The following is a 27,229-nucleotide window of genomic DNA, read 5'->3' as shown; positions in this document are numbered from 1 at the left end:
TTGTACGGTGAGGGAGGATGAGCACTGAGTATTTTAACTCTTTAGTAATTTAACTGGCACTTTTCTCTACTCATTCATACAGTAAGGTTATTGTTACTGTATCAGTTCAAAGTAAGGGCCTTGATCAAAGATATTACAAGAAGAGGTGGGATTTGAACCCAGTGTCTTTAAGTGCAACGTGGTGGTTCTAACCACTATATCGCCTCCTGCCATGATCAAAGGCAGTCACTGTCCGTATCACTGACAAGGAAACCACCACCACCTCCACCAACCCACACCCCGCAGCCTTCAGGACCGGTGTGGATTGGCAACCGTGGAACCGTTCGCCTCCTCCAAGCCCATTTCCTCATCACACTCCATGAGTGGCAGGTTGTGGATGGCAGGGAGGTCCAGAAGACGAGGTCTGTGCTCCAAAGGGAGGAGTGGAGGCTGGAGGGGGTCCTGAACCCCCCGCTGCCCAGCAGCCAGCTCCCTGGCGCTGCATGAGGGGGTGTGGGTGGCGTAGATCTCATGGAAGCTGTTGTAGTCCACCTCATAGAAGCCCTGCTCCAAGGTGAGCACAGGGGTGAAGCGGTAGCCCCACAACACCTCCGTGTCCAGGTATGAGCTCCTCGCCTGACAGGTCATCCCTGAATGGATGGCGGGTGGTGAGAGAAGAACAAGACAGGTGTGAGATGTTACATGTGCTGCTTCAACAACCTACACTTATGACAGCTGTCCAATTAACCTTCTTCCATAAAGCGACAGCTTACAACGGGGGGGGTTGCCACTGCTGCCTTTAGGTCCAAAGGTTGGAAGTTCAAATCCGACCTCTCGTTTTAATACCTTTAAGGAAGGTCTCTACCCTAAATTGTCCAACTGTATCAATTGGTGTAAGTGGCTTAATATCATAAGTGTCTTTGGAGGAAAGCGTCAAATAAACACATTGCCTTTGAGTCCCAAAGGTTGTCCGCTATGTCCAAGGATGACGTCGGCTCATCGAGTATTTAATACTGTCTGCGTCTCAGTCAGCGTCTGCATGTCTAGTAACCACTGTTCATTGTCTGTAAAAGACTTGATTTGTGATTCTCTACAAGTTATTTTTTCTTTAAAATGGCTAGGAAACAAAGAAGTGAGTGTTCTGGTGGTGCCGAATAGGAAAAATGACAGACAATTGATTTAGAAATGAAAGTGAAAAGAGTAGTACTGCATGGAAATACAATGCTGTACTGTATTCATATCACTATTCTATATTAGTATTATTTAAACACAAATAATATATGAAATCAGGGCCCACTGTATGGTGGGTCTGGGTTCGAGTCCTGCTTGGGGTGCCTTGCAGTGGACTGGCGTCCTGTCCTGGGTGTGTCCCCTCCCCCTTCAGCCTTGCACCCTGTATTGCCGGGTCAAGCTGCGGTTCGTCGCAACCCTGCTTGGGACAAATGGTTGTAGATATGTGTGTGTTTGTGTGTAATATATGAAACTGATAAAGAAAAACATTGCAAAATCTGTGTAAAGGAAGGTATGCAATCCTGTTGTAAGTGGAAGATCACCTGTATAATAATAACACGGACCTTCTCCCTCTGCTCTTTGGTTCATCTGAACGTCAAGTATCTGGACTTATGATCAAAACGTCCACAGTTGAGCTCCCCGGAGGGCTCTGCCTCCGAACCCTTTGCGGAGTCCCTCGACCTTGCCCCCTTCATCCAATACATCTAACTTTTTTAATAAATAACACTTAAAACATCATGATGTGAGCAGGTGAGTTTAAACAAACATCTCAGAGGCAGCTTGGCTGCTCGAAGTCATGAAGAGCCGTGTTCTTGTGACTCAAAGTCACTGTTCCAGGTCACTGTTCCTGTACCGCTGGTCATGTGAAGGTGCAATAATTGCTTTGCATTCATTTTGCTCTAACATAAATAACTGATTAATAACTTGGGCCGTGCGCTAGCTGTCTGACTCAGACGGGGGGGGGGACGGGGGGTTGAGGGCTTAGTTTGCATCTCTGCATAACAAATTATATAATAGCGGAGACCTGTTTTTACCACCAGCAAAAAAACCTCTCCTCTGAGTTTTCTTTGGACTGATTCAGGACTGCACCACGTGCTTCACGAGGCAGCAGGTGGCATAGTGGTTAGCACTGTAGTGCTCTGGATTCGGACGGGGCGAAGAAGGGCGCACGGACAGCATTTATTACGAATGTTTATTGGAACACCGGCACACAGCGAGAAGTATGGGTGCGAACTCATGGAAATAATACTCTTGGCCCAAAGACCCCCTTTCCTCAAAGACCTATACCTCAAACCAGCCTTCCCAGCCTGTGTAGCCTTTCTCAAGCTTTCCTTCCTCTCCCACACTGTCCAACAGACACTCACCTCCTCATAATCCTCATGAGACCCCACAGCGGTTGAACAACTATGTCACATTTTACCCACAATTCTCAGCTATTTACAATAAGCATCTTTTCCCGGTCGAACACGACACCCCTCAGTAACACGGGTCGTTACAGCACCATTATCTTCTACTTGAAGTATTTATGTTTGAATCTCACATCCCGCTGCAGTAACCTTGAGCGAGGTACTTACCTTGAATCAATACAGTAAAAAGTTCTCAGCTGTATAAATAGATGAATAATTAGTAGCAGCTGAAGATTGCAGGCTGTTTTGGACCAACAAACAAGCAAACAAATAAATAAACTCTTCAAACTCCAGACAAGGAGGTTGAAGAGAAGTTTCCCCTTGCTCTTCGGTTGTAAGATACAACTGGGCTACTTTTCTTTCACTGGAGCAGTTCTTCAAGGGCTCTGTAGTAGGAGACCATTGGCTATGATGAAGTGCAAAAGGAGGGAACTTCTCTTGTGTCAGAGGAGCAGAGAACCATGATGCTGAGAAAGACAAAAAGACGGTGGAGAAGTTTGATCTGGCAAATAATGTCTTAGCCCTTCCGAAGCGTGTGGCATCTAATCTCATTCCTGTGGCTTGATCAGAGTCCTCGACTTACGAGGTATGCGACTTACGACAGCCTGGACTTACGACAACTTTCTCATCAACCTTTTATAATTTTTGAGTCCCGATATTTGGTTACAAAATATGAAGACGATTGCTCTATCTGCTGTACGATGACATCGGCTGGCCGCGCTACAACGACGCACCGTTTTTTTTTTGTTGACTGCGTGTCGTTATTTACAGAAACGAAAAATCCTACAAAAATGCTATGAGATCGATATTGTAAACTCGATGCTTTACCATCCTTCGGAAGAAACTACTAAGGAGGGCATCTGAAATTTTAAGATTGACCTCAAAGAAGGGATCTGGTGAAAACTGACTCCAGTCGTTCTAGAAGGACCCTATATGAAAAGAATTTCTTCCATCCAGGATGCATCACTGAAACTGTGCTCTGCCAGGGTGCGTCCTAATTATTGCCGAAACTGGAGACCTGAGAATCACAGGTACAGGAGTGAATGGGAACATTTCACCACAAGCCACTGAATAAAACATGACGGAAACGGAATGTTTTACCGCCCGTCGGAAAGGGCGATGGCAGAGGTTTGTCACTTGTTAAAGGGAAATGACGCATCATCAGATGTCACACCTCTGCAAAAACAGTGCCGGCCTCTTTTCCATGCGCAAGATGTCAGATGGCAATTTAATTCGCGAAACCCTGAGAATGTCAAGGAAAATGAATGAGACATTTAAGAAATGGAACGTGCAATTGTATTTTTATGTCACTCACTTACATTTACAATAATTTAGCACGTGCTTTTTTCTGAAGTGATACACAGCTCAAACAAAAGTAAACAAAAGTGCTTGAACAGCTGGCTAAACATTAGACGATACTTTTAGCTCTTATTTTTCACCTCGGCACTTGCTTGTCAAACAGAGCGGGTGTCCAAAATCAAAAGTACACGTGTCCTTGATTTTGCCCCCAAAATGGCTATCAAGCTCTCTCTGTCTCTCAGAACTGCTGAATCCCTCCCAGCATTCAAGAAGGGTCTCAATCCCAACTCTTTCAGACCCATGGCAAAGCAGGGCGGCATGGTGGCAGAGCGAGTAGCGCTGCTGTCTCACAGCGCCTGGGTGCTCTGGTTTCCTCCCACAGTCCAGAGACATGTTGTTCAGGTTCCCCCATAGTGAGTGAGTGACAGAGAGAGTGTGTTCCACTGATGGATGGATGAGTGACCCAATGTAAGTAGTGTATCTAAGCAGTGTAAGTCACCTTGGTGAATATGGTGTGTGGGCTGATAACACTACATAGTATCTATAGGAAGTTGCTTTGGAAAAAAACGTCTGCTATGTAAATAAATAAATGTAATGTATCATATAATCTGACCTGGATTAGACTGAGTATAATAGTGAAGCAGTGCAACTTCATGTTCAGTGCCAGAAGTTTCTTGAGGGGTTTACAGGTCTGTGAAAAATGCACCCATATGTTGCAGGATAATGTGTGCGATATAAAAAACTTGCATTGCAAATTGTGCTTTGATTTGAATAAAGTCTCTGGACTGGCCTTGGCATTAGGCAAATAAATTACCAAAATTGCACTTTGGGCCCCATTATCTGAATTAATGATCTGCTGGCTAGTGCCCATGAAACCAGAGTAAGGAAACAATTAGCAGGGAGAAATAGTCATGAGGAATACAAGAGTTGCTGTTTTTTGTTCTTGGCAATAGACATTGATTTTCTGATGCTTTTTTTGCTTACCTTATATTTTCTTTTATATTTAAACTGCAGCTGGAGGTGACTTCTGAGGGTTTTGTATAATATAGCAGTTATTTTTTATTTAAGACCCCCTAAAAAATTAACGAAAAATTAAAAAATTAAAATTCCTATCACTTCAACTTGAATTAATTAAAAAAATGTTGTGTAAAATTTTACGGACGTCAAGTATTTAGGGCAGAACAATGGTTAGAGCTGTGACCTTGCAGTTAAAGCTCCCAGACCTTGTGACAACTGATCCTCTTTGCCAGTGCAGTTTTTCAGGGATTGGCAAATGTTGTCGTTATTTTTTAGATAGTTTCCCATGACAAATTAAATAATTTTGCAGTTTTTGTGACAGATGCAACTGCAGCTTGAGCAACTTGGGCCCTTTGGAACTCTATTAGTGGACTCATGCTGCTTTGAAAATTCACATATGCAGTAAGTATTAATTTTCAGATCTTTTTCATAGCTGACACACACTGCTCAATAGCGAACATATTGTGCTTCTGTTGTTTTGTCCACTCCCTGTACATATCATCGTTTTCGCATTTTCAAAGATGTTATTCAAAAACGTTCTTATTTATTATTCTTTGTCATCAAAAAATCCAAACAAACCACTGGTGTTTTATAAAATATATAGCATTAAACTGGTCAAAGAATATAATCAGTTACAACATCACCAAAAATCCATCTGTAGTCTACCTCTATTTACATTGATTTGGTGCTTTTCTACAAAAAGACTTGCAGTGGTGAGGTACTTTCAATGATTTACCCATTCATCCAGCTGAGTAATTTTCGCAGAATCAATTCTGGGTAAGTACATTACATTTATTTATTTAGTTGACACTTTTCTCCAAAAAGCAGATTAGAATGTTAAGTTACCTAAGAATTATGCAGCAGTTATTTACCCATTTATACTGGTGAGTAGTTTTCAGCAGAGCAGTTTAGGTTAAATACTGTCTCTAGGGTACAACAGCAGGAGGTGAGATTCAAAGTGATGATCTCTAAGCCCACAACCAGCAGTACTTACTTCTATGCTACTCGCAGTCTGCATAAGAACCTTGCTTAGGGCTATTACAGTAGGGGGTGAGATTAAAAGCTGGGACTTCTAAGTTTTACCACATAGCTTACCACTACACTACCCATAGCCCTCATCGATGTCTACAGTGACTTTTGTTGAAGTGGTTTGAAACGTCACTAATTCATCAGAAGTGAGAAACAAGAGCGTGTGAGCAAGGACAGAGAACAAGGGTGGATATGATGTGGAGAACATGGACATGTTACTGGAGTAGACGCATCCCCTGAATTTGAGGATCAGACTTCCAGCACAAAACTATATTTGCTTATATGAAAGTCTGGGTTAGCTGACCTGTGGCTGTATTTTCTGGCATTGTCATCTTACTTCACAGATCCACATTAAGCAGTCAAACATCAGAAGTGTGGACAACTTTGACTTTGGGTTGTTCAGCAATAGGTGTATGATCAGATTCCTCAACTCTACGGTATTCTTTCCAGCTCAACAGTTCAACACAGGTACTCCTCTTAACCAGGATTTGTTGCAGTTGCCATGGCTGAATGGCTTCATCATGAAAACACATCACATGGGCATCACTGAGGCAAGCTTTTGAAAAATGGTCAATATGGTCATACATGCTTCACAAACACCAGAAATGAAATTGAGATGAACAACAGAGAACAATCTAAAATAAAATGTGTTACAGAGCTATTAGCAAAGACCCACCTGTGGCCTCCACCATGCCTTCCAAGATGACCACGATCTCAAACTCCTCCTTCTCCATCCTTGCCTGGCTCCAATCCCAGAAAGGACTACGCTCGTTGATCTCGTGGGCGATGATGAGCGGTGAGACCAGGAACAGGCGGTCGTCGCCTGTGTCAAACCCCACGTTGATGTCTGTTTGGTTGAGTGGGATGAACTCGCCCTCAGAGGTCTGCTGTGAGCGGATGAGCTTGGCGCGGATCGAGGCCTCTACAATGTGAGAGTTGCGCAGGTCGCCGACCCGGAACATGAGGCAGAGGCGGCCATTGCGCAGTGACACCACAGCCTTGTGAGAGAACACCAAGGTCTCAGCTCGCTTCTTGGGCTGCGAGATCTTCACAAACATACAGCCCACCATCATAGCATTGACGATGGAACCCACGATAGCTTGCACGAGCAGCAACACAATGCCCTCAGGGCACTCGTCAGTGATGACACGATAGCCGTAGCCGATGGTGGTCTCCGTCTCAATAGAGAAGAGAAAGGCTGACACAAAGCTGTTGAGGTTCTCCACGCAAGGTGTCCATCCCTGCTCATCGCCATGAACTAGGTCTCCTCGGATGTAGGCGATTAGCCACCAGAGGAAGCCAAAGAAGAGCCAGGTAACACAGTACACCAAGGTGAAGACGAGGAGGCTGAAGCGCCACTTGAGGTCCACGAGCGTGGTGAAGAGGTCACTGAAGTAGCGATAGGTCTCCTGGACATTACCATGGTGCACGTTGCACTTGCCATCCTTTTGGACGTAGCGCTGCCTTGGCTTCTTGATATTGTCAGCAATCAGACACGTGCAGTCAGTAGCCACATGGGCCTCTCTTATGTGTTTAGGGAGCCTCTTTACCTGTAACACAGTGACATGGCGAGATGAGCTACAAGTTATCTTTTTATTGACAGGGTTTTACAAGGTCACCAATTTATATTGCTGAGCAATTACTGGGACTTTGTGTTACAAGCTTAGATCATAAACCCCTACTGTCTCACTTCTCATTGCATGTCGGTGTTCCATTTATGAACCTCAGTGGAGGTACAAAAGATATAGTTTCGTCCTCAGGTTGAATCCTGCATGTCAAGATTAACATACTGCAGTTATATTAAGAGGTGTGTGGATCATAGACGTGTTCAGAACCAGTAACTTTGTGTATCTCACCTCTGTGGCCATAACTCCTGTCTCCATGTGATGATCTGTGTATGCTTGTGAGTCACCAGCCATCATCAGCTGGCTTCCTGGACCAGGGAGACGGAGAAACAAGCTTCACTCACTTTTTCCCAAGCTGCAGAGGCATGTGCATGGCTCAGTGGTTAGGGCTCTTGGTTTTTAGTCAAAATGGGTAAATTTAGAGCAGGAACTGTGTTTCTGTGATTCAGCAAATATGCTCAAGCATATAGTATTTATGTATAAAGTTGGATGGGTCTGGGGTTCGAGTCCTGCTTAGGGTGCCTTGCGATGGACTGGCGTCCCGTCCTGGGTGTGTCCCCTCCCCCTTCGGCCTTGTGCCCTGTGTTGCCGGGTTAGGCTCCGGTTCGCCATGACTCCGCTTGGAACAAGCAGTTTCAGACAGTGTGTGTGTGTGTCTGTGTCTGTGTGTGTGTATAAAGTTGGCCAGTACATTACTGTCTCCTGACAAAAGCATGTGCTGGTAGTGTAGTGGTTAGAGCTGCAACCCAAAAGTGACAGGTTTGAACCTCACCTCCTGCTGTAGTACCCTTGAGTAAGGCACTTACCTTAAAATTGCTCTTATAAAATTACCCAGCTGTGTAAATACTTGTAAGTACCTCAACGTTGTAAGTTGCTTTGGAGAAAAGTGTTAGCTAAATGAATAAATGTATGTACATTAAATTGACTATCTATGTCTCTGAATGTCACTTCTATAGGCAACTACTCTAGTGATTTGAACCGGTAACATGATGGTCTCCGACAAATAAACTGTGCATTAATAATCTTGCATCTGTATCTAAAGTGCTTTGTTTGTTATTTTGTTTCTTTGCAATTTTCTTTGCTCTGAGTTGTGCATAATTTGAAAAAAATTGTCTGACTAATAAATATAAATATCTATATAATTATAAATATAAATATAAATAGAAATGCAATTTGTAGCCCTGGTAACGTATGTTCAAGTGTTTTGCATTTCATCACTAATTAGATTTGAAAAGTGTCAGATGTACAATTTAAATGTTAATTGATTTAACAGGATTTAAAGGTCATTTACATTTGAATGTCAGAGCTCTTGTCCCCATCTGTGTAATAATCAGAATGAGCTAAACATGCTGAACATCGGAAGCGATCCTGATTTTTATTGAGGTTTTTTCGTACTCATGACATATAGGTTTTGTAAAAGAGCTGCATGCACTCTCAAACCCTGCCTTCCACCTATTGCTGGACCCCAAGGAGTAACCCTTTCAAGTTCATTGTGACTCAAGCTCTCGGCCCACCACCTTCCCACCGGCTGGACTTGGGCTCCTTGGGGGCCACCTGCGGATGTGGAGGGTCCTTTCTGCCAAAGAGAGCAGAGCACCTGCCCATTCTGGGGCCGACACCGAGCGCCTCGCGGTGCCCGCGCTTTCACATCTGCTGCGCCTTTCCAATCACACGTTCGCTCCCACGCACAATATGTGCCGTTTGAGTCGAGACGCTTCGGCTCCGCAAGAGCCCGGCTTTCTGCAACACAGCTGTTCTGGGAGCAAATTGCAAATCAAATGGATCTCGAACACGCATCGGAATAAAGGCTTGCGAAACGCTGCCTCGTTCTACGCATCTCTTGCCTGCAGGTTTCAATGTCTATCATTTAGAGGAGTCGTCATGATACTGTACATTTAGTATGGAACTGCAGAGGTCTAAACAGGCATATTAAACATAATAATATCAAGCACATTTTCCAGTTGCTCGGGGCATTATGGTTTTCTGTAGGGACTTCTGTAGATAAGAGATGGAGCATAGCAGTTAAGAACTTTAAGAGGGTGTTTTGTTGTACACTTCTTAATATTTTCTTATTATTTAGATTGACTATGATGTATCTGATGCCTTCTCTAAAGGTCTAGGTTTCTAACAAAGAAGCTGCTTCTTTTTTTTAGAAAAATTTAAAGAAAAAATTTAATTCTTTTTAAGATGCTTATAATTTGTTTATACATCTTGGTAATTTAGTGTTCTTCTGATTACAGGGCAACAGCTGTAACCGCTGTGCTTCTACTTGTCACAAATTCTGTATCTACATCTTAGTCGCTATGTTCGTTTCTGTGAGCGAGAACATGGGCCATGCAGTGTAATAGTACAAGTATCTCCGAATTAAGCTGCCTTTTGTTTACATGTGATGCTGCTAACAGTGGTTTGTGAAGTGATGCAGTGACACACGCACACACACACACACACGCACACACACACACTCATGTCCACATTGTAATTCCTTCCAGTGGGAAACGTCCTGCAATGCCCTTTGGAAACTGTTTTCTCACTCCTTCCTTTTCGCTTTGAAAAATGAACATCTAGTGATCTTTTATCAAAATAAACCATCCAACAAAACATTTATACATATATATATATATAGGAAAATTTTTTGTATAATTAGATATATTGCATATTACACACACATTCTCTCAGTTTTTGACACTTCTTGAGATTAAATTGTCTCATGTCTTTTTGTCAGTTCAAGAAATATATGAATGGGTGATATTTGAAATATATGTGAAAAAAATAACGCCAATATTGTTTTAACATAATTTCTGTATGTAGGAGGTAGTGAGATGTTCATTTCTTGAACTGTCACACTTTCGTTATTGCTTTTCTGGTATAAACCAGTAAGTTCTACTGAATTCCATGAGTGCTGCCTTTAATCTGCTGATGCTAACAGATCTCTGCTTCCAAAGCAATTACAGATGCATGTTTCCGGTAAGGCAATTAAGATCTGCTTGAAGTACTGAACTGCACTGCTACTTCTGGGTTTTAAAAAAAGCAAAATTTCGGTCACAGTTAACCACAAGAACAGTAGCTGCCGTGTTACGAGTACTAGATTGCAGAGTGTGGACCTCATCATCTTTCCCTTTCATTGTAGAAAGTGTTTGTGGGTCTTACCTTCGGTTCCTGGTGGGCGACACTTCCAGATGCTTGGTGTGGCATCACCTGGCTGCTCCCCCAGCCCCTCTTCTTCTCCCAGGCTCCCAGATCAGAAGCCTCCTGGTCCTCTGACTCCTCAACCGCCTCCTCCTATCTCCTGAATGTTTGTGTGAGAGTGATGTTGAGTTGCCTCGCCTCCGTTCCTCCGCACCTCTAACTTTGTCCTGCGAGTGTGTCAGTGTGTGTGTGTGTGTGTGTGTGTGTGTGTGTGTGTGTGTGAGGTATCTTTTTTCTCTGTTTCTACATCACAGCTTCATGAATTTCTGTGAACCTTCAGTGTGTGAGTGGATGCCTGAGAGACAATGCATGAGTCTCCCTTCCTCTCTCCCTCGCTCCCGGACGGAGGTCCCCTTCGCTCTCATTGTGTGTGTGTATGTGTGCTTGTGTGAGCATGCGTCTGACTATCAGCTCCATGGAAATGGAGAAGAATGCCCCCGGACAAAGAGGAGAACATTGAGAGGCTTAAACCTCAAGGCATGCTCCATCCATCAGTGGCGAATCTGACTCCAGGAGCAGCTGACGCAAAAGAAGAAAACACATCAGAGGGGAAAGCTGGAAGGCCAGAATGCTGCCAGAACAGCTGGAACCCATCAATGCTGTCCACCAGACGTTCAGGTAGGATAGATGAAGTGGATGCACTTGTCCAAAAGGGGCCTCCAGGGACTCAGCTTGATGAGACTGGCTGGGTTTTACAGCGTAAGCCATTATTCAAACCCCACATCAATGAAGAAGAGGCCCTCAATAGCAATGGGGCAAACGGATTTTTGTGGTACAAGCCACCCTCAGTTCAGAATCTGGAAACAGTCCACTACATGGGACTCAGGGGTACCTCAAGCAAACAGGCCAATATGTAGACAAGATCTCGGGAATTTTTTAAATAAGACTCCTCCCCGTTCTGTGACATGTGTGGCCACTAAAGACCCATTTAGTTTCTCCTTGACTGAGTCACCGAGGGTCACGGCACCAAGGATTGAGGGACATTTCACACGGACGGCGAACCGTATGCTTGAACAAACTCTTTATTCGAGCAATTGCGCTGGTGAGGGTCAGAACAATTCTGAAGCGGTCACACTGAAGACTTGTTGACGCTGGTTTATGTAGTGGTTCATAGCATAGGATAGAATAAATCACGTCACAGGAATGAATTGTAGGTAGTCAACCCTGGACCATTATAAAATCCACCACCCTGCTGTACAACAACCTTCACAGTAACTGTTGTACATTATTTTTGAGACCCTACATTTGGTTGTAAGGTCTAACGACAGCTGCTCCATCTGCTGCATGGTAACATTAGTTTGTCGTGCTGCCACAGGGGTAAATTGGTTGGCTGGAACAAAGTGGACTAACTGTGTCGCTAGCCACCCGGAGGCGTCTGGTTCGTATTTTTGAGAGTTGTAGTGCTCCTCTGGGCTGTGCCTGTGATCTGGAAAGAGAACTGTACCTGCAAACCTTATTAGTGTGGGTAATTCTGTGCAGACAGCTAGCACTGTAGTAGTTAGAGCTGCTGCTGCTGCTGCTGCTGCCTTTGGCTCTAAAGGTCACAGGTTTGATCTCCACCTCTGACTTTAGTACTCTTGAGCAAAATACTTACCCTAAAATTGCTCCAGTGAAAATACTCAGCTGTACAAATGGGTAAATAATTGTAAGCTTGTGATAATTGTTACCTTAACATTGTGAGTTGCTTTGGAGAAGAGCATCAGCTAAATGAATAAATGTAATACTGACACAGTAAAAATTACTCAGTGCTGTGAAAGGGGAAAATCTCTGTAAGTGTGCAAGTTTCTTATTCTAAGGTGTCTTGGACAGAAGTGTCAGATGAATATGAATTTTGTCCTTAGGACAGGAGTTCCCACAGTTCTGATATGAGCTAAGCTCAGAACCATGGTAATTGTCACAAGACCATCCCTGTTTTTGTTCCATTTCCTTTCCTCTGCCCCCTTCCAGCCGCTATTCCTCTGCGCTTTGTTAAAATTACGGTTGGACTTTGCGTTGAACGACCCAAGCACTTTTATTTAGACAGCCCGTGCATTCCTCTCTTTATCAAAGACCTCCTGTTTATATTACCCATTTTCAGAGTACGACGTGTTATTATAAGCAAACTGTAGGCAGACAAAAAAATCCGACAGAGAGCAGAAACATTATGGTGAAAGGTAAAAACGCTTTAGGGTCGGACTTGAAGATGATAGCTTAATGTGACACGGGTCCATTAGCTGAAGACTAGGGTACAAACACACCGGCCAGCGACGCCCTGTGGAGATCATGGGTATCGCAATGTCCAGTGAAGGCGAGGCAACGGCACCGGTGATAAGTGTGAGTCCACCTGGGCAATCTGGTCAACCCTTATATGGGACGCACCGGACAGATGGGTGAAAGAACAGTGGCCAACAAGTGTTCCACACACACACATTTTCAGAACCACTCATCCCATACGGGGTCACGGGGAACCGGAGCCTACCCGGCAACACAGGGCGTAAGGCCGGAGGGGGAGGGGACACACCCAGGACAGGACGCCAGTCCGTCTCAAGGCACCCCAAGCGGGACTCGAACCTCAGACCCACCGGAGAGCAGGACTGCGGTCCAACCCACTGCGCCACCGCACCCCTCTACACAAGTGTTCCATATCTATGGAAATTTATTTGGGATGCTGGGCCACTTCCTTCTCAAAACTGTTAGCCAAATGCCTTGTTAGTCTCCTCCAAGTGCGCTCACACTTTTGACTGGACATCACAGACCTGTTCATTCCGCATTAGTATGAAAAGAAGTTCCAGTTCACAAGGTTGTCCATAACAACATTTGTCATGTGCTGGGGGCTCCAGCTCTGAGTTTCATTGCGGGACCATGATTGTGAGCTGTTCTGGTTGCACCAGGTTTTTAAAAATAGCTTAGAGTAATAATGAAATCACATAAATAGACTTATGCATATAAACTTTCACATCAGTTGTAAACTACATATGGTTTATCCTCACACGGCTAGACGCATCATCTGAATGTCTCATGTATGTGATTTTTTTAAAAATCATTTTGACGTAATAGTAATTTTGTGTCCCAATGTTTCTCACTGTTCATTATAATTTTGACAAAGCAGGATATTATATTAATTATAAGACAGAATAATAAAATAGACATTATAGAAGATGGCACAGCGTTTGCGACACTTCCTTACCAAATCCGCCATTATAATAAAGTATTTGATGCTGTTATTATTAAAAATTTTAAAAAGTAATATCAAAATGTCATTTTTGTCACTCTTCGCTCATTTTTTTGAACATTTGAAAAATAAAATTAAGCTGGAGGATATAGGAGGTTTCTGGAGGAAGTGATTAATCTTCCTGCTTGCATTCCGTCTGCAGAACCCCCCAGCGACACCAATACCAAAAAGTAACATTGGAAACCAGCAAGAAATACGGGGTGACCCACAACTGGGGCTCGACGAAGCAAGGAGGTGTACTGCAAAATAGAAGAAACACACAAAAAACAAACTAGACCTGTAATATGAGGTTTGTAAGAAGAGAACTGCCCTGAACTGACATTCAGCTTTAAAACTGTGCAGAAAAAAGTTAGTCACCCTAGATCAGTGTATCCATAAATCAGGCACTAAACTAGAGAGCGAGAAGCAGAATTCGTGTCTCAATAAAATATAATGCGGAGCCGTGACCCGACAGGGAAACGGGTGACTGACTTCCTAAAGTCACATGTCTCTGTATTGGAAAGTTAAGTAAGGAAACTAACCATGTGATTATTTTGTAGAAATGAATCCTCACAGACTTGTGTCCCCAACCTAGTGATCGAAAACACCAAAATTGAATTTTAGTTAGGTATAAGTGCAGAACGAGATGGATTATTTGTATTTCTTATTTGGCAAAAATTATACAAAGCAATTTAGCAAGTTGACAATTTTATTTAAGAACATACTGTAAATCCAAAACCCTTTACACCAGAGACTAGGTCCAAGCCCACTGTTACCTTTCCTGCCACCTGTGTTTAGGGTCCATCCAGATTCATTGTGAATTTAAAACCCTTTATTAGCTTCTCCAGCTATATTTCTGCAGAAGGTGATCAGGTGCATGTGGTTGTTTTACTGGGTCATGTTCTGGCTGTGTCTGTCACCATCTGTCCTGTCCTTCAACTCCCTCTGTAGCAATGAATTGTGGGAGTTTGAGGCTTCAGAGTGTCCTTCATGTCCAGCTGGTAGGGTGTCCTTCTTCATATCTCACATTGTTGTGCCTCTCTTTGGAACAGTTTTGCCCAGCAGGACCCAGCTGGAGACTTTTCAAAGAGGACAAACAAGACTGGTGGACAGAGAGTCTAGACACACCGGTTCTGCAGCTCTGTGGTTCCCGGGCTTGATCTCAGGCTCCCTGCGGGGCCCAGTCCACTCTTGCTCATGGGTCACTGCTGCTCCAGACAAACACCTCTGTAAATCTTCATACCTGCACACATACCTACGTACCTGAAGGGGAGCTGGGACCCGGGTCTCTCAGACTTCCGCTCGCCACGATCCTCTCCATGGACCAGGGCAGCCCGGATGATCCCCTTCAACTCGAGGACTTTTTCCAGGTTTTTCTCATGAGTTTGCTTTCCCAGATCTGGAAATCTACTGTTAAGAAAATGCATGAAGGAGATGCATGCGGTGTCTTATTTAATTTTATTTTGTATTGAAAAGTTTGAGTAATGCTTAGTAGTGTATTTAATAAGTGTAGTGTAATGATTTAAAACACCAAAAAATGCCCCCAATTAACCTCTATTCTAATGAAGGAACAATATTATTCTCATCAGATTTTTTCCAAATAAAATCGATGCTAATGCACCACACAAGTGCTCAGTCCTGTAGACGAAAGAGTAGGAGACCTGAAAGAAAAGAAAGCTTGTCTTCTAATTTAATTAAGTCTTTGGCAGAGTGTGACCTTTTTCTCTTTTAAAACAAGGAGGTTTTGCTGACTGAAGCCCTAGAGCAACAGAAAGGGGGCAGAAGATTCTGAAACGAGAGTTTTGGCGCAAGCTTTTGGACAGTCACAACTTGAGCTGTAATACCATGGTACGAAGTAGGCCCACAGAGGAGCAGACCTGGGAGGTTCTACCACTCATCAGTCATTGCAGGGTTGCTTTGTTATATGCGATCACGTTGCCTTCACAAAGGAACCCAGCACTTGCTATTAACAGGCTTCCTGGTCCCTGTGTGGGTTGTGGGGAAGGTGCAAATTCCATCATTGTTTGAGAAACAGCCTGGCTCTCCTCCCAGGCATTGACCCCACACAGTACTGTTCACACATCTATGGGTTTTCCTGGCAGGTGACCAAGCCATTGCACGGGAGCTGTCCAGTGCTTAATGCACTGCAGGGTGACTGGGGATGCGGACCGTGAATGCGGCCCGTGAACTCTGCCTCACTGACTGTAAACCTGAACATTTTCCTGGTAAGGCAGACACAACACGGCACTGCAAGGACAAACAGGGCGAGTGGTCAAATGGAAATTTACAGTGTGTTGACCACTGGGGGACAACAGCAAACGCAATGTGGTGTATACAATAGGAGTATCATATTATACAATCTCCTACTACGCATGAGCATGTTCAGTTTGTTCCATGCCTTTTCCTAAACACCCAACAGCAAATTTCTGTCAATTCTGAAAATTTCTGAAGCAAAATAAATAACATATTGAACACAATTTGTTATCAAATACAAATGAGGATGAGTTTTATTGGCTAAGTCTGCACACGCATACAAGGAATTTGCTGTGGTTCTTGATGTTTCCAGTATTTACAGATGATGCAATAAAACAAACACAAATGTACATATATAAAATATGTGGTATATTTTAAAAGCACGGAATATCTTCTGTAAGGTGCATCAAGACTCGACATTGTAACATGTACAGCTTTTGAGACACACCTAAAAAAATGTCCCCTACAGTGGACAAAAATGTGAATGGCTGGTCCCCAGGAGCATGATACAATTAAATACATTTAATTAATTTAATTTTCATTAAATACATTTATCAACAGATATTTTAAGGTAGGGGTGGGGTGGCGCAGTCCTCCTCTCCAGTGGGTCTGGGGTTCAAGTCCCGCTGGGGGTGCCTTGCGACGGACTGGCGTCCTGTCCTTGGTGTGTCCCCTCCCCCTCCAGCCTTGCGCCCTGTGTTGCCGGGTAGGCTCCGGTTCCCCGTGACCCCGTATGGGACAAGCGGTTCTGAAAATGTGTGTGTGTGTGTGTGTGTGTGTGTGTGTGTGTGTGTGTGTGTGTGTGTGTGTGTATGTATGTATGTATGTATTTTAAGGTATATCATAGTACAATAATTTTGATATGTGTTTTAGTACATATGGAAGCAGGCCAATATTTTATTTTTCAAATTTTATCTATTTGGTAGTTTAATGATAGATACTTAGAGGGGTGGGGTGATGCACTGGGTTTGGCCAGGCCCTGCTCTCTGGTGGGTCTAGGGTTCAAGTTCTGCTCGGGGTGCCCTGCAGCAGACTGGCGTCCCGTCCTGGGTGTGTCCCCTCCTCCCCCAGCCCTACTCCCTGTGTTGCCAGGTTATACACCGGCTCACTGCGACCCCTGCTTGGGATAAGCGGTTTCAGTCTGTGTGTGAGTGTGTGTGTGTGTGTGTGTGTGTGTGTGTGTGTGTGTGTGTGTGTGTGGTAGATACTTAGTTAATCGGTAGAACCAGTTAAGCCTCCAGATAAACCATGTTTCAAGAATGAAGGTTTCAAGCGGCAAATGAACTGAAAGGAACAGCCCCGTGTTTACTTTACTAAATCCCCATTTCTGGCTCCGTGTTCCTCTTTGTTGAAATCAAGAATGGTTACCTAATAGAATTAAAGGGACTGAATGAAATTGTTTACTGAACCTAAGAATAAATTCAAACCCAAAGTATTACACCTGAAAAAAGTGACAGGATTAAATTATTTCTTTATTATCTGGAGGAACCTGGGGTGACATGTTGCACCATGGAGGCCTATACTGTTATGAATAAATGGGGCTCTAGGTATTATCTCTGAGCTTAGTTTGGTTCCAGCCAGTTATCTGTGGGTATTTTACTGATAAGGTCTAGAAAATTGAAAGAAAAATTGTCCTGAAACAGCTTATAGGTATTAAAAAACAATACCACCCAAGTGTGAGTAAACCAAGCATGCAGGTTAAATCAACCTGTGAAATAAACTGAAAAAAATGGTGAGCCGAGCAATATATTCAGAATTCAAATGTACTAATCTACTATGCAAATTACATTCCCATCCTGTTGTTTTTTGACATTACAGAACATATTTAAACCTTCTGTGGGGACAAGAAATTAAATCAGAGACTGCAGTCCCTTTCTGAGAGTTAATTTGAGTCACCTTCCTTTCATTTGGGATTGTTGTTCTGAAGAAAACTCATGAAAATCATGAAGGCAAAAATCATTATCATCACCCATAACTCTCTTTATTTTAATAGCAATGTTACCAAAGTATTTGTCTTCTTCCTGAAAATTTTTTAAAATTGTTTAAAATGGTTAAATTTCACTTGTTAAAAGGGATGTCACTGATGAAGAATCCATGGTTGCTGTCAACCAGCTTCTTTCTGCCACTGCATCCTCTTCAGTCATACAACGTGTATTTAGCTCACCGCGACCCTGCTCAGGACAAGTGGTTGTTCACAATGGATGGATTTAATTCATTCATGTAAGTACTTTGTGCTGATAGTTTCCTGGAATTTAAAGCTTTCAAGTGCTTCTAGACGTACCAAATAAACCTTGTGAGACTTACTAAACATGGCATGCTGGCACAGCGAGTAGCGCTGCTGTCTCACAGTGCCTGGGTGGTGCAAGAGGATGTGGGTTTAATCCCTGCCCAGTCTGTGTGGGGTTTGCATGTTCTCCCCGTGTCTGTGTGGGTTTCCTCCCACACACCAATAACATGCTGTTCAGGCTCCCCCATAGTGTGTGCTAGAGAGTGTGTTCCACTGATGTATGGATAAGTGACCCATTGTAAGGAGTCTATCTAGCAGCGTAAGTCACCTTAGTGAATAAGGTGTGTGGGCTTGTCACAGTACATAGAGTTCATTGGAAGTTGCTTTGGAAAAAAGTATCTGCTAAATAAATAAATGCAATGTAAATATATTGAAAAAAATCTGGAAACTTGCTTTAGATCACACACACACAATGTCTACAACCACTTAGCCCAAGCAGGGTTGCGGCAAACCGGAGCCTAACCCAGCAACACAGGGCACAAGGCTAGAGGGACACACCCAGGGCAGGATGCTTGTCTGCTGCAGGGCACCCCAAGCAGGACTTGAACCCCAGACCCATCAGAAAGTATGACCTGGCCAAACCTACCGCGCCACCGCATCAACGGTTTAAAAAGAAAAAGAGATTTCATTTAAATCATGATTTGAATCGGTGATTTAAATCGGCTAGCTCTGGTGCTCTCTCTGTTTTTTCATAATTTTCCACTCTGTGACTATCCTTTCTATACCCCCTTCACCGAGAGATCAGGGTACCCACGGTAAAGTCTATCATTTTGAAAATTCTTCAGGAAGAAAATTTTCCAGTAGCAAAGTATGCAATTAAAAAGCAGTCAACTTTCCTGCTTATCCCCCCGGACCATTAGCACATGGGATCATAGTAGTTTTGAACCGTAACCCTTTTGAAGACCATAGCCCTTGGCAACACCACCTTCTGAGAAACAGGTCATTTCAGTTTTCGTGGAAAATTTGTTTTCGTCAAGAAATGCTGCTGAATGTGTAAAGGGTAAACAGCGTACTGTGTTGTTACATCTGGAGCTGATCACTGATAGATTGACTGCCGTCACCGAGGGGGTTAGTCAGTTCTCAAATGGTTGCATAGGTGGTGCAAAAGTAGCCTGGGGTGGGGACACCTGATGGGCCACCCCAGTTGTGGGGTAAACACGATACTGCCCCACATTTTTCCATGCCACCATATAGTTCCAGATATGGGCTTGCAAATTGGAAATGTTTCAGGTGGGTAGGGGGCAAATAGGGGCTGGGTGTGTGGGGGGGGGGCTTTCATGCCTCACTGGCCATCCTGCGGCACCTATAAAAAGACACAGGTGTGGTGGCACATGACAAAGCACTTCCCTGTAAGTAGTGGAGTGACCCCTTCAGCAAAGCATACCTCCATCAGACTGTGGTCACCACATCTCTGCTGTCTGCCTCCTTCACAGCACCTTGTCTTCTGAAAGGTAAGTGCTCTTACTCTTGCCTTTCTGCTCCGGAACAGTGTTACTAACACGGACCTTAGCCAGACCTCTCATCTATCATCTATCATCCATTGTCTATCATCCATACGAGTTAGTGTCATAGTCTCCACTGGAACTTTTCAGTTTATCCACTGCAGCTTCAGATGATCAGGGAGTTGTCAGGTAGATAGTTTGGTCAAAAAGTAATTTGTTGAAAACGTTTTTTCGTAAGAACAGAGAAAAAAAAACAATTCACATCATTATTACTTTCAAAGAAAAATGCTTAGCTACTGTAAATGACAGTCTTTCATGCAAAATATCCTAATGAATTCCAGATGGAATGCTAAACTAATCAGTCATGAGTGTAATTAATGCTTTGTTTTTCCTATTCCTAGGACTGCTCTAACATTATGCTAGTGTTAAAGAGTTTCTGTTTTTAAGTGTGGTCCTGGAACATGTGTAATCCTGCAACAAAATATAGTTCACGACTAACAGATTTTTTTCTACACGAATGTAGTTCCTATTTTGCAAAGGAGAGGGGTATGCGGTTAAGTCAAAAGGCATCGTTTTAAATTGTCGCTGTCCGATTTATTCTACCGAGCACACCTGCACTACTTAAAGTCCAAATGCATCATATAGATGTTGGTATGAAGTTTTAAATTGTCACCAGCCCAGTACTGACCTGCAGCTTGTAACAAGCTGATATAAGTTTGACCAACCACATTCTCGTTAAGAAAGGAGAGTGCACTGGACCGACCAGGACCAATACTATTCTGGATGTCCTCATTTCCATGTTGTGTTCTTTCAAGTGCGAGCATGATTATCAGTACATTTACTACTCTCACTCATTTCAGTATTTGGTTAATGTGGCTAATGTTACAAATGCACGACTGAATAGATGAATGATTAAAGAAACCACGTAGAACAGCAGATGGCATAATGACTGGAACTGTTACCTTGCAATTAAAGATCCCGAGTATAAATCCCACCTGATGTTGTATCCTTTATCAAAATAATTTCCTGAGATGACACAGAAAAAAATTGCCCAGCTGTATAAATGGTAAATCAATGTAAGTAGCTTAGTGTACGAACCTAACATTCTAAGCTGCTTTGGAAAAAGATACCAGATAGATGTTTTTTCAAACACTGCTAAAATATAACACATTACTTTCTGCAAACCGTCACACCTCCTTACTCCTTACACTACACCTCCTTCCTAAAACTGTAAAGTGAGCCATGAAAATGACCCCATGCAAAAATGTATGTTCAGCAGTTACATTTCTTTAATTCTCCAAATTCCTTTAACGTGACCATGTGGAAAAAGATATGGGAAGTTTCCCATTGAGAAAGGCATCATGGTATGCTAGCATCACAAATGCTTTCAGAGCATGTATTCCAAACAGCACGTTGGAATGGAGTCTGCAAGCAGTGCAGACACGTGGTATGTGGTACAGTGTTGGCGACCTTCCTATGTGTCCCTGAACTGCCGGACTGCGACGGACTCATGACCCTTACTCATGACTTCCTCCGAAACCTCCTTCCTTTCCATACACCTGACTGCATCTGTGTTCAGTGAGGAGAAGTCAGTACTGCACCCTGGTTGGGAATTTCTACTTCATGAGGACACATTACTAATTCCCACTTAAGACCTGCTAGGGGCGGAAGTGATTAAGGACACAGGTTGGATGCAAAAGATTCATGTCCAAGTAGGTGCCCTGTTTGTGAACATTTCTTAGGACGTGTGTTAATTCAGTGAATGATTCAACTATAATAATCTGCTAAAATGGCGAAATACAAAATCCTAGATCTGGCAACCCTTGGTAAAGAATGAACCCTCATTTCCCACACTGAAATAAGGAGCCTTAATCACCTACAGGGCAAGGATTATGCAGGATTGTCACAATAAGAAGCGCAGCGAATAATGTTACACTTATGGACTCATAACCTCAACTACCACTTGTAACCTGAAATTTATGAATGATTACTTTTAAAAATATGTCCCGATATAGTTTTTAACAAGGTGCTTAATCTGAATGTCTTATCAAAATATCTACCACATGTGAGTAGAGAAGTTCAGTTCAATTCAGTTCAGCTCACTGGGGCAGAATGTTCTGTAGTACTTTGAGCTTCTGCCTTATACCTAGATTTGAATCCCACCTCCTGCTGTTGTACCCTTGCTCAAGGTAGTTACCCTAATTTGCTCTGCTAAAAACTGTCTAGCTGTATAAAATGGTAAATTGCTGTAAAGTAACTAAAAAAAAAATCTAAGTTGCTTCAGAGAAAAACACCAACTAAATATGAAAGTGGCGTTTTGAAGCTGCAGAACCTGCAAAGTCCTTTTACCCATTTTTACAGCAAGATTATCATTTACAGTATTCCCCTTTTGGGACTGAAACTGGCAAACTGTCCTGCCAGAACTCAGGATGCTATTACTGACAGAGCAAACTGTTATTGTTAACTGCAGAACTAATGTCCCTTTGCTTTAAATGCCTAAGTGTAACACACTGCTTTTACAGGGCTGCCATTGTAGGGGGAGGGGTTCGGGGGTCCTAGCAAATGGGAACAAAAAAAGCAAAATGGGCTTGAGGGAAGTTATTGTGTGGTGACGGCTGGCCTTCTCTGCAGCCTCAGAGGGGTTCCATGCCAGCCGCACTCTCCTCTGATGCTGTCAATAGGTCGGCGACTGCATTGTCCCCTGGTGCAAAGAGCTGATGTGTGGGGGATGGTTCAGCACCGCCTCCTCCTGCCTTAATACCCGGTGGACCCACAGCTTTCTGAAGGTCTTCTAACGGATGCGTTCCCTGCACTTGGCTGAGTGGGGGTTGCAGTGTTGAGGATTGCCATGGTGGTGGAACGCAGTTTGGGGGGCGTGAGGGTCAGGCACACACTCACATCAGGATGGCTCAGCAGGACTGCCCGGTAGCTTTGTGTTTGCAAGCAGACATGTGGACACGTGGGCCGTGAGCAAAACGCGTTTGGACCTGGAGCCTGGGCCTCTGTACCAGGGCACCATAAACTGTGGCATGTGCCTGGGATTAGAGCATTTCACCAGGGATTAAAACACAGAGCAGCTGCAAGGCTGCAAGAGGGACCTCATTGAAATCTGACTAAATCCCGTCTGCAGAGTTGGGCAGTGGGCATCAGGCAGCAGGTACGTGAAGCGGGTCTTATGTATTGGTTGTTTACTGGCTGGTAGTGTGACAACCGTATCATTTCAGCAGTCCTTCAGGGATCTGCATCCAAATGAGGTTTCTGCAAGAAAACGTCTCCTCGCAGCCAAACTTTTCTCCACTTAATTTAATTCCTTAAAGAGTTTTGCCTCATTGGTTTTATTAGACTGCCACTGACCTGTGTTAAAAAGTAACTAACATTTTTCCACTGCTGATTTACATATTGGTCATAAAACTCAGGGATGCATTATTTATGTTGAATTTATGAGGAAGTGTTTCTGCTGAACGTTTTTGCACCACATTTGCTTTACCTGTAACCGTGAAGAACTTATAGGGAAATATATGCACCACATGAGCGTTAAAAAGTTGGCATGAATTTCCCTGAGCAAGTCTGAACTTAAAGATACTAACAAGAGAAGATAAACATCACATAAAAAAATACTTTGACAGTAATAAAATGCATATTATCTCTAACTGGTTATCAGTATGGAGAGAAAGTTCATTTGATTTTGTTTTTTCTCGGTTCGCACCCAGTCATTTAAATATATATAATGAAGAAGTACTTTTTCTATTTATTCATTTTGAGGAGCTGAACTTTCTGTCCTCAATGTTTTAAACTTCTTGCAACTTAATTTCCTTCTTTATATTTCACACACAATTTCCTAAATTGTGGTGTTCTTGCTTCTTTCCAAGTTGGAAGATGTTCCAGTCCCTTCAGAAGAGGCTCCAGAACCGGTTGATGGAACGCAGGATATGTCAGAACCGGCTAGTTAAGAAGGATGGCCATTGCAACATCGAGTTTGGCAACGTTGACTACCATAAGCGATTTGTCTTCTTTGTGGACTTTTGGACCACTGTTGTGGAGACACGCTGGCGCTATGTGCTGTTCCACTACGTGGTCTCCTTTGCTGGCAGCTGGTTCATTTTTGGTCTGGTGTGGTACTGGATTGGCAAGAGCAACGGGGACCTCCTTGAGCAGAATCCCTCAAAGAACCACACCCCATGTGTGAACAACGTCTATGGCCTAACCACTGCCTTTCTTTATTCCCTGGAGACTCAGACTACCATTGGGTATGGCCTACGTGCCATCTCTGGCGTCTGTCCTGGCTCTGTTGCCCTCCTCATCATCCAGACCCTCTTAGGTACCATACTCAACTGCTTCACCTGTGGTGTCATCTTGGCCAAGATCTCCCTCCCGAAAAAAAGGGGGAAGACCATCAGCTTCAGCCAAATGGCTGTCATTTGTCCGAAGAACAACAACTTGTGCCTGCAGATCCAAGTGGCAAACATGCGCAAGTCACTGCTGATCGGGAGCCAGATTTACGGAAAGCTACTGAGAACAACCATCACGCCTAATGGGGAGACCATCATTCTGGACCAGGTGAACATTGACCTTGCTGTGGATGCTGGCAAGGACAACCTGTTTTTCATCTGCCCCCTTACCCTCTACCATGTGATCGATAAGTCAAGTCCTTTATATGAAATGACCGAGGACACCCTGCACCAGCAGGATTTTGAGCTGGTGGTCTTTTTGGATGGTGTATCAGAGTCCACCAGCATTTTCCTTCACGTCCGGACCTCTTACATCCCACAGGAGATCAAGTGGGGGTACAGCTTCCTGCCTGTGGTGTCTCGTACTAAGGAGGGAAAGTACTGTGTGGATTTCTCCAACTTCTCCAAGATGGTGCCTGTAGCCACACCACACTGTGCCCAATGCCTCCACAACAAGGAGATCCATCAGGATCGCAATAACCACCACGGAGCAAAGACAGGCATTGACAACCATGGCTTTGAGGTGATTGACATCCTTGATTCGGGTTACCACACAACTATTTGAGACAGGATGGCTTTCAGATTTTAGCTCATAGGAATTTAAGGTGTTTGGCATGGAAAGTCATTGACTGACTTCCATCAGACTCTGGAGACGGAATCACCAAAGTCAGTTGGTAGGGAAATTGGGGTGTAAATAGACAGACTAAATGTTGTTGTTCTAGTGACACCTTTGTCACAAAAACATGTTCACAAAGTGGGGAAACGGAGAACTGTGCCTGATGCCTGTGATAAAGATGTTACTAAATTCATAAATAATATTACTTCCTGTCTACCATGGGGAGACTGACTGTGCTGCTATTTCTTGAGAACATATGAAACTACTGTAGGGTTTTTAGCTTTTGTAAAGTAGTTGTACATCTGGCCAAATGGAAAAATAGAGGAAAGAGATATGTTAAGAGGCCCCCCCCCACCCCTTTAGCCTTGCGCCCAATGTCTCCGGGATAGGCTCCGGCTTGCCGCAACCCCACTCAGGACAAGCGGTGCTTGAAATTGGTTGGTTGGTTGGTCGATATGAATTACACACTTGCAAGCTTTCCGAGGATCTTCTGTGTTGCTGTGAAAGTTTTTTTTCTTAAATGTGACAAAATTTAAATCACAGAAGCTGAAAAGAACCCTGAACTTGCTTATAGATCCTCTTAAAAATCCACTAGCCTATAACAGAAGAATGGTTCATACAGTGTCGGCATACATCGTGAAACAGAAGGGGACATATCATGGGTGAACAGAGGAGGATTATGAACTAAGTAGTTTTTAATGAAATATTTAAAAGCTGAATGGGCAACAACTCTATTATTGCCTGCATTTTTGGTGTGTGCTTCCTTTGGCGGTCTCAAACAATAACAGAACTTAAGTATTCTGTAAATACTCATTTTTAACACAAAGGTGGCAGAGTATAGCAATGACAGAAAGAAGTCAGAAGTTATAAGCCATTTTATTAGCTGTGAATTTAGAAAAGTACCTCTGAATTTAATCTCAGGGGATGACATACTAACACAATAAGAGCACATGGTCATAATAAAGTTATTTTTGAAATAATTGTTTATTGTTTTTATTTTATCTTTACATATTGACAGAAAGGCAGAAACACACACATTATGAGGATTTCACACTGACATTAAGTGCAACAAATGATGTCCATCCATCCATCCATCCATCCATCCATCCATTTTCATTAACTACTCCCTGTCCATCAGGGTCAGGGTTATGGAGATTCTTAGCCCATCCCAGAGAGGTGTTGCTTCTCTTAGTTTCATTAAAGAATCTAAAATGAAGACCTTGTGGTGTTAAATTAATCTTGTGGATGAATTAACATTTTTATTAAACTAAATTATGACAAAATGCAACATATAAGCCTATACACCAAATGGTGTTGTTTCAGCACACTGATATAAATGAAGATGTTATAGAATGTGTGAATTAGTTTACTAAGGATAAGAAAATCATGTTGTAAATTCTGGGATCAAATAAACAATTAAAGTTGTGAGCTTGTTGGTTCAAACCTCATTCCCTGCTATACTGTAATAACACTGGGCAAGTTGTTTACACTGAATTTGTTCAGTAAAAACCCAACAACTGTGTAACTGAGTTAACCGCTGTAGGCACTTAGTAAAAACACCACTTCAGCAGCAAATCAATGTTTCTGATCTACCCAGAGTATTTGTTTCTTAACATCTAGGCTGTGTTTTGCCTTAAAGCTTCTTTTGACATGAGGCAGAGAATCTGAGAAGGATCAGTCATTGAAAACTGTGAAATAGCTGCTAGATGAAAGATAAACAATAGAAAATGGTTTCTGACATGGTAACCTGCATTACTGTTTGACGACGCTGACAGGATTAATTTGAACTCGATTTCAGAGGCAGTCTTTTTCGTTTTTATTTGTCATATCTGAAAATTTTAACAGAAAATATTTGGTAGAGGAAAAAAGAAAATTAAACTGTTTTTTAAGGAAAAGTACATTTTTAAACGAATGTTTGTTTGAACACGTCAGAGGCGCTCGCGATGCCGTCTCTGCGTTTCGCGCCCTTTTCTGTCCCCTGCGCTACGTATCACGCGGATGCTGACCTGAGGTAAGTAGTGTGAAGTACAAGATTTAGTGTTACGTGTTATGAAAATGTTAATAACTCGCAGTAAATGTTAAAACGCTAACCTAAAATGAAACACTGTTGAGCTACTGTTGAAACACTTCGAGAAAGTTGTTATTCGTTTTTTAAATACGATAATGAGTTTTGTGGAGCGAATATTATATATATATAGCGCACTAGCCCACCTCCTTCAATCATGTTTGTACTTTTGAAATGTGCCTGAAAATGGGAATCTTGTTTACGTTCTTATGCAGTTGTTAATATATTCTCTCATTTTGTCTTATTTTCAGATGAGCAACTTTAAAGTGATTCACCTGTTTTATGCAGCACTGAATAGTTCTTAACGGAGTAATTCAGGATAAGTACCTTGATCAAGTGTAAAAGCGGGACAGAACCAAGAGCCTTTAGATTTAAA

The 27,229-nt window shown here is 43.0% G+C and overlaps 2 protein-coding genes across 2 annotated transcripts; one reads left to right on the top strand and one right to left on the bottom strand.

Annotated features, from left to right (window-relative positions):
• Window positions 1-288: 288 nt before the first annotated feature.
• Window positions 289-7,660, bottom strand: LOC108921484 (G protein-activated inward rectifier potassium channel 4-like). The gene is made up of 3 exons (XM_018730957.1): window positions 7,598-7,660; window positions 6,418-7,291; window positions 289-629 (listed from the first exon to the last, which is right to left on the bottom strand). Exons 1-3 carry the CDS (start codon window positions 7,658-7,660, stop codon window positions 289-291), a joined length of 1,278 nt encoding a protein of 425 aa, XP_018586473.1.
• Window positions 7,661-19,613: 11,953 nt separating this feature from the next.
• On the top strand, window positions 19,614-24,737 carry LOC108921485 (ATP-sensitive inward rectifier potassium channel 1-like). The gene is made up of 2 exons (XM_018730958.2): window positions 19,614-19,631; window positions 23,619-24,737. The coding sequence occupies exons 1-2, from the start codon at window positions 19,614-19,616 to the stop codon at window positions 24,735-24,737; spliced, it is 1,137 nt and encodes a 378-aa protein (XP_018586474.2).
• Window positions 24,738-27,229: the final 2,492 nt, after the last annotated feature.

Source organism: Scleropages formosus, chromosome 25 (genome assembly GCF_900964775.1).
Source record: "Scleropages formosus chromosome 25, fSclFor1.1, whole genome shotgun sequence".
Classification (NCBI taxonomy): Eukaryota; Metazoa; Chordata; class Actinopteri; order Osteoglossiformes; family Osteoglossidae; genus Scleropages; species Scleropages formosus.
The sequence above is the reverse complement of the archived record's forward strand: the minus strand, read 5'-3'. Positions and strand labels throughout refer to the sequence as shown.

Excerpts from the sequence above, each read along its gene's own strand:
- LOC108921484 (XM_018730957.1), bottom strand. The coding sequence starts at position 7,660 with ATGGCTGGTGACTCACAAGCATACACAGATCATCACATGGAGACAGGA. Across the intron at positions 7,292-7,597 it reads CAGGAGTTATGGCCACAGAG|GTAAAGAGGCTCCCTAAACA; the intron begins GTGAGATACACA and ends ACTGTGTTACAG. Across the intron at positions 630-6,417 it reads AGGCATGGTGGAGGCCACAG|GGATGACCTGTCAGGCGAGG; the intron begins GTGGGTCTTTGC and ends CCATCCATTCAG.